The sequence below is a fragment of the Triticum urartu genome, chromosome 2 (genome assembly GCF_003073215.2).
Source record: "Triticum urartu cultivar G1812 chromosome 2, Tu2.1, whole genome shotgun sequence".
NCBI classification, from domain to species: Eukaryota; Viridiplantae; Streptophyta; class Magnoliopsida; order Poales; family Poaceae; genus Triticum; species Triticum urartu.
Window position 1 is genome coordinate 645,784,942 of NC_053023.1, and position 13,698 is coordinate 645,798,639.

The following is a 13,698-nucleotide window of genomic DNA, read 5'->3' on the forward strand; positions in this document are numbered from 1 at the left end:
TGATATTGATTAAACGATGTGCTCGTGGATTATGGGATGGTCCATTCTGCGGATAAAGAAGGCATGCCAAAAGGTGTTGATTCCGGGGGCAAAGCTCATCGAGCGAGTAGCTAGTGAGGCTACCGTGCTTTGATGGTTGGAGGCCGGGAGTCATGCAGATGTGTGTCTGATGTTGTTGTATTTTCCTTGAAGACCTCTACTGGTGTGGTGAGCTGCCTTATCATGTTCCAGTTTGTTTTGCTGACCTCCTTTCTAGTCCATAACTATAATGAACTTGGTCTATTGCTGTGCCTTCTTTTCATCGTGGCTTGAAGTCTGGGGTTCCAGCCTTTGTTGGCTCGAACCCTATGCTAATCATGCATGGTCGTTCTAATGTGGATATTCGCATCCTAACAACGTACTCCCTTCGTCCGAAAATATTTATTCGAGAAATGAATGTATCTGAATGTAATTTAGTTATAGATACATTCATTTGTATTCATTTATACGACAAGTATTTTCGGACGGAGACAGTAAATAGCTAGTCAGTCTTTTTCCAAAATAAATAAATAGCTAGTCAGTCTTTTGAGTCGCTAGTAGTTGTAGATCTACACTCTACATTTCTGCTGTACAAACCAGATGATTTCTTTGGCAGAAATACTTCGGCTCACCTGGCTGATAAAAACGCTCACGTCGACCGCCTCCACAACCATTCGATTCGCTTTTGAACAAGCCACCACATTAATTTATACCATAGGCTAGCTTTGCAAAACATGGCCTTTGTTGCAAGGAAAAAGTCCAAAACAAACATTGAATTTGTAGTCGAAAACTAAATCAAATCTTGAAATCAGCACACCAAACTCTCTGATCCCGGTCTATTTTTAACCTTGACAGAATTTAACCGGTATTAGCTGAGTTGGGCCAGCCCATTAGCGCAGTCTCTTGCGCTTTGTTTTTTTATTTTTGTTTATTCTTTGGTTTTTTTCCTTCGTTATACTTTATTTTTTTGCTGGTTTTATCTGGTTTTTATTTCTTCGTTATATTTTTGGTTTCTTTTGTTTCTTCCTTGATTTTCTTCATATTTTTTCTTTTTCGCTTTTGTTTCGTTGCTTTACCGGTAACCGGTTTTATTTTTTACACATGCCTAATTATTCTCAGTACCCAATGTAAATTTTTAGCGCAAATATTTTTTGATACACTTTCAACATATTTCAGATACATTATTTACATTTTTAAAAATACATGTTTTCAAAAAAAAATGAGTGCACGATATAAAACTACATGAATAGTTTTTACATACTTACACATTTTTTAAATTGTATACACTTTTTTCAAACACATGTCACGTATATTCTTTTAAGCGTATGAGAGATTTTTTTACATCAGCAAACCTTTTTCCATTGTATACACTTCTTCCTGAAAATATCACAAGCATATTTTTTGAAACTCATGAACATTCTTGAAATGTTACATTTTTTGAATGGGTGAAACATTAGTTTGAATCACACAAGTATTATTTACATTGTACATTCATTTTTTTAAATTCCACATACATTTTTCTAAACACGTGATATTTTTTAGATGTCACAAACATTTTTTACACATTTGTTTAGGCTCAAATTTTGTTCCCATTTTTTAAAAAAAATCTAAAAAGTGCTCAGACTTTCAAAAAAATCCGGTTTCAAAAAAAAGTTATGTTTCAAAAAGTGTTCGCTTTTTCAAAATTGATTGTTTTCCAAAAAATAGTTTTTTAAGTATTCAGAATATCTAAAAAGTGCTCATACTTTATAAAATGTTTAGACATTTCCAAAATTGTTTACGTTTTCAATATTTGTTTGCCTCAAAAAAATGTTTTTGAAGTTTGACGCTTCGGTGTCTTCCAAAACACAAATAATTTAAAAAATTCCAAAAACATTATTTGAAAAATCTGACACAATTATTGAAACTGCGAAACATTTTTCATAGCATGTGAAAAACTGTTGGAATTCTGAACATTTTTTAACAAATGTGATTTTTTTTGTAATCATGGATAGTTTTTTTAAAAATGTGAATAGAATTTCAAAATTCCAAACATTTTTTCCAAACATAAAAGGAAATTGTATTTGTGCAGAAAAAAAGAAAACATGAACATGTTTTAACTTCTGAATAATTTCAAAAATGCGTGAACATTGTTTAAACTTCAGGAATTCTGGTTGTGGTATAGTGGGCCGGCCCAAATTCTCATCCATGAGAGTAGCAGGTTATCCCGGTTGGGATTGTTGTATTCCCGCGTGCCAAACAGATCTAGGTCTAAAATAGACCGGGATTACAAGTTCAGGGTGCCAATTTCAGGGATTCAAAGTTTAGGGTTTAATTTAGCTTTCGTCTACAACTTCAAGGTTTATTTTGGATCTTTTCATTGTTGCAATCCCCTTCAGCGCAACAAGAGGTGTGGTTGGCCGGGGCGCTGTCGCAAGGGCGGCTACGGCTCGCGCGCGGGCTAGGCTAGAGGTACCCAAGCTGAGGCAGGTGGAGGAGGCGGCCCCAAGCCGTGGCAGGTGGACGAGGTTGCTTGGCGGAGGCGGCTCATGGGATCTGGCCACGACGGGTGGAGGCGAGGTGGCAGAGCGGACGCTGAGGGGTCAGAGGCGCTACGCACCAGAGGCAACACGACCGAGGTAATGCATGGCGTCGTCGTCGCCGTAGAACACGATCCCGACGACGGGGTCTCCAGGAAGCAGCGGATCGAGCCGGCGGCGCTCATGATCTGCAGGGAAGGCGCGGAGGTTAGGGAAGGATCTTGTTGCAATTCCAAAGGCTTTGTTGCAATGGCAATATTGACGGCCGTGGGCCGGATATGCACTACGAGTCTACGACAAGGGTCCTATTGCAACTACCACAAGGACTTTGTTGCAATTGAGGAAAATCGTACGGTAATCATCATAGACGGACGGCTCACGACCCGGCCGATCTTTGAAGAAGATCAACGGATTGACGCGTAGCACGCTCCTTTGTTTATATGAAATCAAAATATATAAATTAGACCTTTTTTGGAGTAATGATATCCAGCGAATGTTCCTTGAAAGAACGGCATTTTTGAATGTTTTTCGTGGCAATTTATGTTCCTAAAGAAATTGTCATGAAAGTTCGCAAATGTCCCAGGGAAGGGTCTTTTTTTAAGGGAAAAAAATATGAACCAGACCGTAAGGATCGCATTATTTCTTTTAACCAGAAACCGTAGAACAATAGTTCTATGGTAATTTCATTAAAAACAATATATACAAGGTTACAAAATACAAAAGAGAGAAACTAACAGACTAACCAATCCCAGTTCTAGGAAAATCCATGACAAAAGGATGAACTCAAATGTGCTTCAGTCCACTGACTAAAAGCTTCTCTGTGCTTAACTCTCACTCTGAGAATGACCAATTGTAAATCCCTGGCAAGAGCTGTTTTCCAAGACTGAACGGAAGGAGCTTTTGCTTCAAAAATCTTTGCATTTCTCTGAATCCATATGTGCCAGCATTGCCATGATGGTGATATCTGTTGCAAAACCAGCAGGGAATACCTGAATCATGTTCATAAGTTCATCAATACGGATCGCATTATTGATGGACCGCCACGGCAGGTGGTGTATATGGGCCATGCCTTGTCGCTTATCCACCACCACAGGTGACGGGTCTCGATGCCATGGACGGGCGGCCTGTCATCAACCTATACCAGCCTCTTACAGATAACAACCAAAATATCGCAAAAGGAAGTAGAATGGACGGGCTGCTGCTGCTCTGCTTCTTCCTCTGGACCGTGGTTACCACGGGACAGTTCGCCGTCGCCGGCGCAGCCTCCAGCTCCAAGGTGGTGACCAGCCTCCCCGGGTTGCCGGGTCGCCTCCCCTTCCACCTCGAGACCGGGTACCCATGCCTCGCTTTCTTCTTCAGCTTATTTTTCCACGCACCAAGGCCAAGGCGCTAGGGTAGGAGGTACGATCTCCTTGATCGACTCCATCGGGTAAGTTATATAACCTGCAAATGCTCCTCAATCACAAGGTACGTGGAGGTGGACGAGGAGAACGGCGCCGAGCTGTTCTACTACTTCGTCGAGTCCGAGGCCGGCGCGGAGGACGCCCCTTTCCTCCTCTGGCTCACCGGCGGCGACCGCTGCTCGGTGCTCAGCGGCCTCACCTTAGAGATTGGTACATCTTTTCTCTCATTCTCAAGCATATTGCTCTCCGCCACTATATCATATTATTCCATACATGTGCACGACAACTGCAGGTCCATTCCAGTTCGTCCCGGAGCCTTACAATGGCACTGTACCGCGTCTGAGAATCAATCCGTACTCATGGACCAAGGTCGGTCTTGTTCTGCACATCACAGCTTGCTAGGTAGTGGCCATCGAACATACATATGCAGGTTCATTTCTTAGTTGACGGTGTCCATCTGCAGGTGGCAAATATCCTTTTCGTTGATACACCGGTTGGGGCTGGATTTTCCTTTTCAAGACGACCCGAAGGCTACGATGTCGGGGAAGTATCCACCTCGTTGCAGCTCCATGAACTCCTTCTCAAGGTATCGTAGCGACCTCGACCACTAATTAGTCTACATCGACTGAGTACTGGTTAGTTCTTTTTTCTTTGAGAGATTGAGTACTAATTAGTTCAATCCACGTGACACCGTTTAGTGGTTCACTGGCCATCCCAAGTTCCTCACAAATCCTCTCTACCTCGGAGGAGACTCCCTTGCTGGACATCTTGTACCATTTATCGCTCAAAAGATCTCGGAAGGTATGTATGGACGCTGTCTATATATTCACGCTGTCTATATATTCACGCTGTATATTTTTTTCCTGAATATGATCCGGAACTATTATAACAAAATTTCAAGCACAAAGCAGCCCCAAACATAAAAAGAAAATACATGGAGATCCCTGGACCAACGAAGGACCATTACCATCGCCAGAACGAGGTGGTGACGTGTTGTTCTTACCGCTCTTCTACTGGAGCCCGCTTGACCTTATCGATTACAACCGAGAAGTCTTTATACACCTATCCTACAGACTAGCGCCTCAGAGCCACAATCGACATCGTGGAACCCTTGAAGAAATCTGAAGTACGTGACACTAAAACTCGCCGGCGTGCATGCATGCCAAGAAACCATAGGGTCGCATCCTCGAGGAGATGGTAGGAATCTACGTTTGAGCTCTATTGATTCCGTCTCACCAGACGAAGTCCAGACAGTATGGAGCCTTAAAGACCATGTCAATGACGAAACGCCACTATCCGTCGAGCGCCGACTCCGCGAGGACCACACCATTCTCCACACACATCCTGATGGTATGTAGCACCATCAGAAAAGGGGTGATGCGGGGAGAATTTATTCCATGTCGACGATGATGTGGGTCTCCCCTCGTGAAGGTTGTTACTATTTTCAAAGGGTAAACCAGGGCTATTGTTCAGTAGGACATGTGAAGTAGAGAATGCCAAGGACATGCAAACCTAATGCCTCCAATGTGGCCCGAACGCAATGCGAGTGAGAACCTCTAGTAAGTAGGCCCAGTTGACATAATCAGAAGCCTTGGATATGTCTAGCTCAATAAAAGGCCTGTAGTATTTGAGGCATGCATCTCACGAATGAAAGTCTGGACATGAAGGAAGTTCTCGTGGACACATCTCTTTTGAAAAAAAAAGTGCTATGGGCCTTGAATATCATGATAGGGAGCAGGGAGCCAAATGATTGTCCATCAAATTCGAGATTATTTTTAACAAGCTATGGATGAGACTGATTGGCCTGTAGTCATGCACCCCCATGACATCAGACTTTTTTGAGACTAGTAAGATATTTGTCGAGTTGACAAGCAGGCTCTTATAGTTCCCGTGAAGATTGACCATGTGGAGGATAGCCTCCACCACATCAAGTTTGATGATGTCCCAACATGATTTGAAGAATGTTCCAGTGAAACCCTCTCAGCCCAGGGCTTTAACCAGAGGATGCTACAACACAATTTCTTTGATTACCTATTCGAAAAAAGGCTCATCTAACTCGGTTAGGTCATGACGCGGGATTATTAGTTTCTATCAATGCGCTGGTTTGCCTATTGTTCATTCGTGGGACTATGCATCTAGTGATAAAATCGTGATCTATCTCCATGTCACGTTCCTGGTTCACGCGGTAGACATTTTTGCTTTCTGACGTAGCATCCCGAGCGGCCCAACACGTTCAGACGAATCTCTTTGTGTGACATAATATCCAAGGAAAAGTGAATCTTGCCAAAGAGATGGCAGTTAATTGCGCAATTGCAACTTGCAACCCATAAAAATATGGCTTACTATTTTAGATTCTTAAATGTATAATCGATTCGATTTACCTAGTTTGACTCTATATCCATGCTTTATACTCTATAGGTATCGAAGCTGGAAGGAGCCCCATCCTTAATCTCAAGGTAACCACAATAATTTTCCCCCAAAAATCCATGGAGTATATACCTACCGCTAGGAGTTTGGGTATAATAGAACACTTTTGGTTATAAGGGTTCCAATGTACCACTATCATGTTTGTTTGTGTGGGCGGAAAATATAATCTCACAAGCCAGAGGTTAGGACTACCACGTCATGAGTCGGAGACCCCAAGTGGCAGGGGCTTGTAATTTTTTTCCAATAATAATAAATATTACAATATTAAGCTCAATGTACACAAGAACATAATGTAAAGTGCTGGATGAGACATGAGGACGAAAAGAACTGAATTGTTAACAAAATGAAAAACAAAGGCATGACCCTCAAATGTCATGGCGAAGTGATCACCAACGACAAACAACAACAAACATCAAGACGAACCACCACCGTTGGAAACATCAACGTGTTGGGGTTGGAGAAGATGGTGACCAAAACCAGGAGAGGGGATTAGCAGCGTGATGTACGCCTATATGGTAGTGGTGAAAGAGCGATTGAGGTTGAGAAGACGGTGAAACCCTGATACCGTGCTTAAACTTCAAACAGATGCAAGTGAATTTGTTACCACGTCTGGGCGACTTCTATGGATGTCATACAGAAAAAATTGTCTACCATGTCATCAAACTATTATCCAAAACCCCTATATGAGTAGGGTGATGCAAAAATAAAAAGAGTTAAGTGTGTGAACAATCTATTTAGGTGGAAGAAAGTGATCCAAAGAGGGCGGGGCCGATGAGTTTTTCCAGGAGCAGACGAACAGTGAGACAGATCAAACATGATTGTTTTATCAACTAGACGATACCCTGCGCATTGCTGTGAAATTAGATATATAGTTTCTAAATATAGTATAGCATACAAATTCAGTCCTTACAATTTAAAGTGTGGGAGATTCTTGAGTAAGCAAAAAAAAAGTCTTAAGATGAAAAGTTTTGCATGTCACAATTAAATGAAATATGATTTAGTACCCACTTAAAACACACTAATGCATGTTGCATGGTAGAGGATTCTCATGCGTAGATCGAACGGATGCTAGTGGATCAAGTTAGTAAATCTAGTAGCTACAACAATTTTGATGATGTGGAAGCATGCATATTAAGATGATTAGAAGTAGTGGGAATCACTCTCTTATGTATATACTAGATGATACCCCGCGCATTGCCACGGGATTAGATATTTGATTTCTAAATATTGCACACAATATAAACTCACCCTTAAGATTTAAACTAAACAGTAATAAAATAAAAAAGTTGAACATATCATAAATTATATGTTCTGGCATTTAAATTCCATGATGCATGTTGCATGGTAGAGAGACTCTCGTGTTTAGACGGATGTTAGTTGATCAGGCCAACAAATCCAGTGGCTACAACAATTTGGATAATGTGGAAGCTCGCATGCGCAGAAAATAGCAATTAATGACTTATAGTAGGGCTTTATCTATAAATGATACTCCCTCTGTCCGGGTTTATTAGGCCCCTTTTTAGGTCATGATTTGACCATGGATTTTAACTAATAAAATGTAAATTATATTTCACACAAATTATACCGTTAAAAATCTCTTTCAAATAGAAATCTAACATCATACTTTTTATAACATACACTTTGTGTTTTTTTAGTCAAATAGGAAGTCAAAGTTAAATCCAAAATACACAAGGGTGCCTAATAAACCCGGATGGAGGTAGTATATAGATTTCATTTAATGAAAGAACCTATGATCAATAATCTTTAAGTCTCAAATGGAGCCGACATGTCTTCCTTCTCATTCTGTGCGATGACCATATCTTTCACGTGGCTCCACCGGTATTCCCTCTTTTTGCAGTTTATTAGGGCATGTACAATGGAGGCAGCACCATGTAGCTGCCCCATCTGCCATGTAGGTTGCAACCACCGTATAATTTTTCTATCCCCAAAGCAGCCATAGCTTGGCCGGACCACATCTCCATCATTTTCCTTAGTATCTCTCTTACTTTTTCTTTTACACATGCATCACATCTCTCACAGCCAGCTCTTCTCTTTCGCTTTATTTCACTTTTTTGGATGAAGCACCGGCCTCCTCTGCAAGATCCCGTTCTTCTCTTCAAGCACTAGCTTTTCCCCCTCTCTCTTCCACATCATCAGCTTTTTCTATGGAGCAGCCGTCCAACTTGGAGCGTTGGCCATGCCCTTAGGTGCCACATAGGTGAAAAGCTAACGTAGGAAAGAGAACACTTTGATGACCCCACAAAGAAATGATGTCAACACCTATGCATGAAGAGTTTAGTTGCTAAGCTTTTTCATGCACTTAGCACCTCATCTAAGTAATTGTGCATTGGTAGAGGCCTAATCAAGGAGAACATAATAAATGTTTGAACACGTATTAGTCCAGCATGCATTGTCGGCCCTACTTCAAGCATTGGCTGATTCCATACTTAAAACCAAAATAAGAATCGAAATTAATATGACTACAATTAATGTTTTGCTTATTCTAAAAGTAAAGGTTATTACAAATTGAAAATTCTAGTCTTTTGAGATATGCCTACAAAACCAAAAGGGAGCGAGTGTTGTGGACGCTAAATGTTATATTTCCAAATTTAATGATAGTACTTCATGTTATAAGTGTGCACATAAAAGAACTCCATTGTTACCTTCCTCCGTTTCCTTTTTTACTTCACAAATAAAATTTGTCTTAAGTCAAACTCGTAAATTTTGACCAGATGATATTGATTTGGTATTGATATACAATATAAAGTTTTTTCTGTGATGCATCTAATGATATTGATTTCATATTGTGAATGTTGATATTTTTTTCGACAATCTTGGTCAAACTTGATGAAGTTTGACTTAAGACAAAACTTATATACAAAGTAGAAAGAAACAAAGGGAGTACATGAATATATCGGGTCCTTCTGTGATTATGCTCTAAATGAACACAGCGGTGTTGTAGACCAACTACAATTGTAGCTAAAGTTAATAGTCTTTTGTTGCACACAACACATTTGTCTATACTTTAATACTCCCTTCATTTTTTCCTTGGCCTATTAGTTTTATCTAAAGTCAACCTTTTAAAAGTTTAACCAATTTAAATATATATATATATATATTACTATTAACAATATCAAATTAGTATCATGAAATTCATCATGAAATATCTTTTATATTATATTTATTTGGTGTCATTTATGTTGATATTTTTTAAATAATTTGATTAAATTTTATAAATTTGACTTACGATAAAACTAATATACAAAAAAAGAGTTTGTTGCATATGCATGTCATATTTATGCAAGTTTCTTCACTCTTCCAGGGCTATTTGGTAGGCAACCCGATGACGGGTGAAATCATTGATGAAAGCTCGAAAGTGTCATATGCTCATGGAGTTGGTATAATACCAGATCAATTATACGAGGTAATTAAACCCATCTAGATCCGTGTCCATATGTCTGCATGCACACACAAAGTTCTGCACTCCGAGTGATATGCATGCTACTCTCTGTCTGTCTGTCTGTCTGTCTGTTCTTCTTCATCCTGGAAGATAATATTGGAGCATTGCCAAGGAGAAGACTACAGGAAACCTACAAATACACCGTGTGCCCAAGCTCTGGGCACTTTCAACAATGTAAGAACATGATATCCTACAAAATACATTCAAGCTGCGCACCAAGTCCCAGTTATTACTTGACTGAAGATTATGTGGTGTTTCCCAATTCAAATTGCAGCTACGCTCCGAAGTTATGACGGCACAAATTTTGTTAGACGATTGCTATCTTGTATCCCCTGGACCAGGCACCCAGACGGACAAGTCAGCTAGTGCTATTCGGAAGATCCTAAGCGAGGAAACAGTGATCGTGACGGGGAGGCGAGTGAAGCATCCGCCACCTCGTGTACCAATTGGCTGTTATGTAAGTCGGCATATCATGCATACAGAGCTCTAGCATTGCATGGGCTCCCGTTCCTCCGTTAACCTAGTTGTATGCACGCCACGGATTCAGAGCTACACGTCTTACCTGTCGTATTTCTGGGCAAACCACGCGCTCACCCGAGACGCCCTGGGGATCAAGGACGGCACCGTGGACGAGTGGGTGAGGTGCCACGACGGCGACCTGCCGTACGCCGTGGACATCGGGAGCAGCATCAAGTACCACCGGAATGTCACCGTCAATGGCTACCGTGCGCTGGTGTACAGGTAGTAAGTTGCTATACTGAAACAGGGATATTTGATCAGCTGAAAGCCGGAACCTGACTGAGTTTTTGATTGGTGTCTACACTCTACAGCGGCGACCACGATGCGATTGTGCCGCACCTGGGGACGCAGGCGTGGGTGAGGTCGCTCGGCTTTCCCGTCGTCGACGACTGGAGGGCGTGGCATCTCGACGGCCAGTCTGCCGGGTTCGTCCTCGTTTCCTTCTCGTTGCGTTGCATGCTCTGTCGTTTTTCTTTGAGTAAATTCCGGTTTTTACCCTTTATTTTTACATTTTTGACAATAATTATCCCGTTTAGCGAGATTTCATCCGTTTTACCCAATTTAGCAAAAGTGTTGCCACAGTTTACCCAGTTTAATATTTTATAAGCATTCTGACACGCTGGTCCAATTGTGTTACCATGTTTGATATTTTTGGAGTTGATGGTATTCTCCTATTATTTATAAATCAGATCATTCTCCTATTATTTGCAACAGATCATGGAAATACACTACTATCAAAATTTATTAATATAGACTACAGATTGCTTCGGGTTCACATGTTGAAAACAGGTTGAATGATGCTTCCCATTTATAGATAGCACCAGGACCTTATAGTACAGTTGAATAACATCACATGTATAGATAGCTTCACTAGTTCACAACTGCAGAAGCTTCAGAATACACCAAACAGTAGCAGTGGCACATACACCTTGTCAGTCTTCACCTTTCTTAGCTCCTACACCTTGCAAAGCTCTCCATCTAGGATGCTAACATCATCTTGTCCTCCATCACTTCCAGGAGCTGTCACAAACCACAAAAATCATCCTCCATCTATGCGCCTTACAACCACTGAAGGAGATCTAGGTTACTCTAAAATATATTCTGATAAAGGTTTATCAAACTGAAGAAGTAAAAGAATTCCAATATTCAAAATGTTGAAAAACACTTTAAATCAATGTACCTCAATTACAGAAGGGTGATATATATAGATATGATCTTCTAATAAGCATCTTAATTTTGTTCGAATTAAACGCCTAACCAGCAAATGCATGAGTCAGGAAAATTTTAGAATACACAAATTGCTGTAATAGAGATGGTCAAAATCATGTGGAATGGGGTATGACTGAGAGGGCTTGTTTGTTCACCAACCTCGCTGATTTGTTGGACCAGACGTCGCTATAGAACCGCCATCAACTGAGCACAGACTAATAGGGTCCCTGCTATGTCGCCAAAGTAGGAAGAAGAACTAAGCACAACCTGATGCGATCACATACATGATTAGTTTTTTAAGTATATCAAATTCAGAGGACTACGCCAACGTTAGCGAACTTGACGGGACCATCGGATTCCACGAGGTCATTTCTTGCCATGATGTTGTGGCCATACAGCCCGGCCCGAGGAGGTATGAAAGCGCATGGCCAGGACCTCAGCACCCGCCACCGTCGCCGTCATCGTCGCCACTGCTTGACAATCCTGAGCAACGATTGGGGGCGAGCAACACAAGCGAGAACCGAGTAGAGGCGAGCATGGCGCTCGCCGCTCGGCCGACTCGCACGTTGTGCGTTGGACGCGATGCGAGTGATCACCATCAGGCTGTCTTGGTCGGTAGAAGCTACGAGGACTGGTTCGGCAGGGAGAAAAATAGGCAATAAAAAACCATTGATGTGGCATGCCAGCTGGACCAGACAATTGAAACTTGTCGGTCAGAACACAAAATCTCACTAAACAGGGTAAATTCTGGCAGAACTTTTGCTAAATGGGATAAAACGGACAAAATCTTGCTAAATAGGGTAATTAGTGTTAAAAATATCAGAATAGAGGGTAAAAACCAGAATTTACTCTTTTTCTTTCACTAGCTGACAGTGATTCCTCTGCTTTCTCTTACCTGGGTTGGTTTTGCATGCAGATTCACCATAACTTACTCTAACAACATGACCTTCGCGACCGTAAAGGTAGGAACATTTTCTGTGTGCGTATGTGGCGCGCGTGGCCATTGATGGGTTGCCCGATTTTAAGCTGCGGTTGCGGATTGGCGTTTGCAGGGAGCTGGGCACACGGCGCCTCAGTATGAGCCCGAGCGGTGCTACGCCATGTTCAGCCGTTGGGTACTGCACCAGCCACTCTAGTCCTCCTGTATGTGACATCATCTAGTAGGTCTAGCATACATACTAGCAGGCGGAAGGCGCGGCGAGAACCTGTGTAAATCTACAGTACAAATTTGGATAAAGATACAGAGTGGAGAATGGAGAGAAGAGATCCTTTGATAGCGAAGTAGCCAAAGAACTGTTGAGAAACAACATGAATTACCATAAATTGTATGGTATCAAATAAAAAAGAGAAAAGTATATTTTTTGTCCCTCAACTTTTGACGAAGTTTAGATTTGATCCCTCAACTACAAAACCGGACAACTTGCATCCTCAATTCTTGAAACCGGACACATTTGGTCCCCTGACTCAACTGAAGTGGTATCCATGCCAACTCAGCATTGTTTTGACCGGGTCATGTCTAGGTAGCAATATTTCTATTTCTCTTCATCCATCTCCGGTCTAGACATTTCGTCAAACAATTGACAATCGCTGCACCAGGGCACAACCGTTGACGAGCCAGTGCTGCCACCATTGGTGGCCCAGCTAACTACTAAGTACCACGTACCACCACGTCTTCTCCTCGTGCCTGAGTTTTCGCATGAAGGCACGCCGGGAAGTGATGCGGCGCCGCCGGCGCGTGGGGTCCCAGGCGCTGAGCAACAGGAAATACGATGCGAGGGATGGATCCGGGTTGCGCTCGACGGCGTGGTGCGTGCCGAGCGTGAGCTTGCGGACGAGCGGTGTGGGCAGGTCAGCACCACCGCCTCTTCACCACGCTGCTGGATCCAAGCGTTGGACCGCGTCCCCGCGTGAAGGCCGGCGACGACGGCGAGTACCACCACAGCCACGAGGTGCCCCAGTCCGGCCATGACGGCGACGTGCTCCATCCAGGCGACGAGCAGGTCGAGCCGCGGCGATCCCCTCTCCTGGCGCCACGCTCATGCTGTCTGAGATCACCACCACCAGCAGCTTGCTCCCTGCCCGCAGACGCCGTGTAGAGAGCGAGGAATCGGGAAGTCAATTTGGGGTTTCTTTGCCACGTCAG

The 13,698-nt window shown here is 42.4% G+C and overlaps 1 protein-coding gene across 1 annotated transcript; it reads left to right on the forward strand.

The window, feature by feature from the left end:
• The first annotated feature begins 3,633 nt into the window (after positions 1-3,633).
• On the forward strand, positions 3,634-12,927 carry LOC125539405 (serine carboxypeptidase-like 18). Its single transcript, XM_048702847.1, has 13 exons — positions 3,634-3,869; positions 4,005-4,150; positions 4,233-4,309; positions 4,404-4,526; positions 4,639-4,741; positions 6,359-6,396; positions 9,690-9,791; positions 9,918-10,001; positions 10,102-10,284; positions 10,375-10,568; positions 10,658-10,771; positions 12,472-12,517; positions 12,608-12,927. Exons 1-13 carry the CDS (start codon positions 3,649-3,651, stop codon positions 12,689-12,691), a joined length of 1,515 nt encoding a protein of 504 aa, XP_048558804.1. The 5' UTR covers positions 3,634-3,648; the 3' UTR covers positions 12,692-12,927.
• Positions 12,928-13,698: the final 771 nt, after the last annotated feature.

Excerpts from the sequence above, each read along its gene's own strand:
- LOC125539405 (XM_048702847.1), top strand. The coding sequence starts at position 3,649 with ATGGACGGGCGGCCTGTCATCAACCTATACCAGCCTCTTACAGATAAC. Across the intron at positions 4,151-4,232 it reads CGGCCTCACCTTAGAGATTG|GTCCATTCCAGTTCGTCCCG; the intron begins GTACATCTTTTC and ends CGACAACTGCAG. Across the intron at positions 12,518-12,607 it reads TGACCTTCGCGACCGTAAAG|GGAGCTGGGCACACGGCGCC; the intron begins GTAGGAACATTT and ends TGGCGTTTGCAG.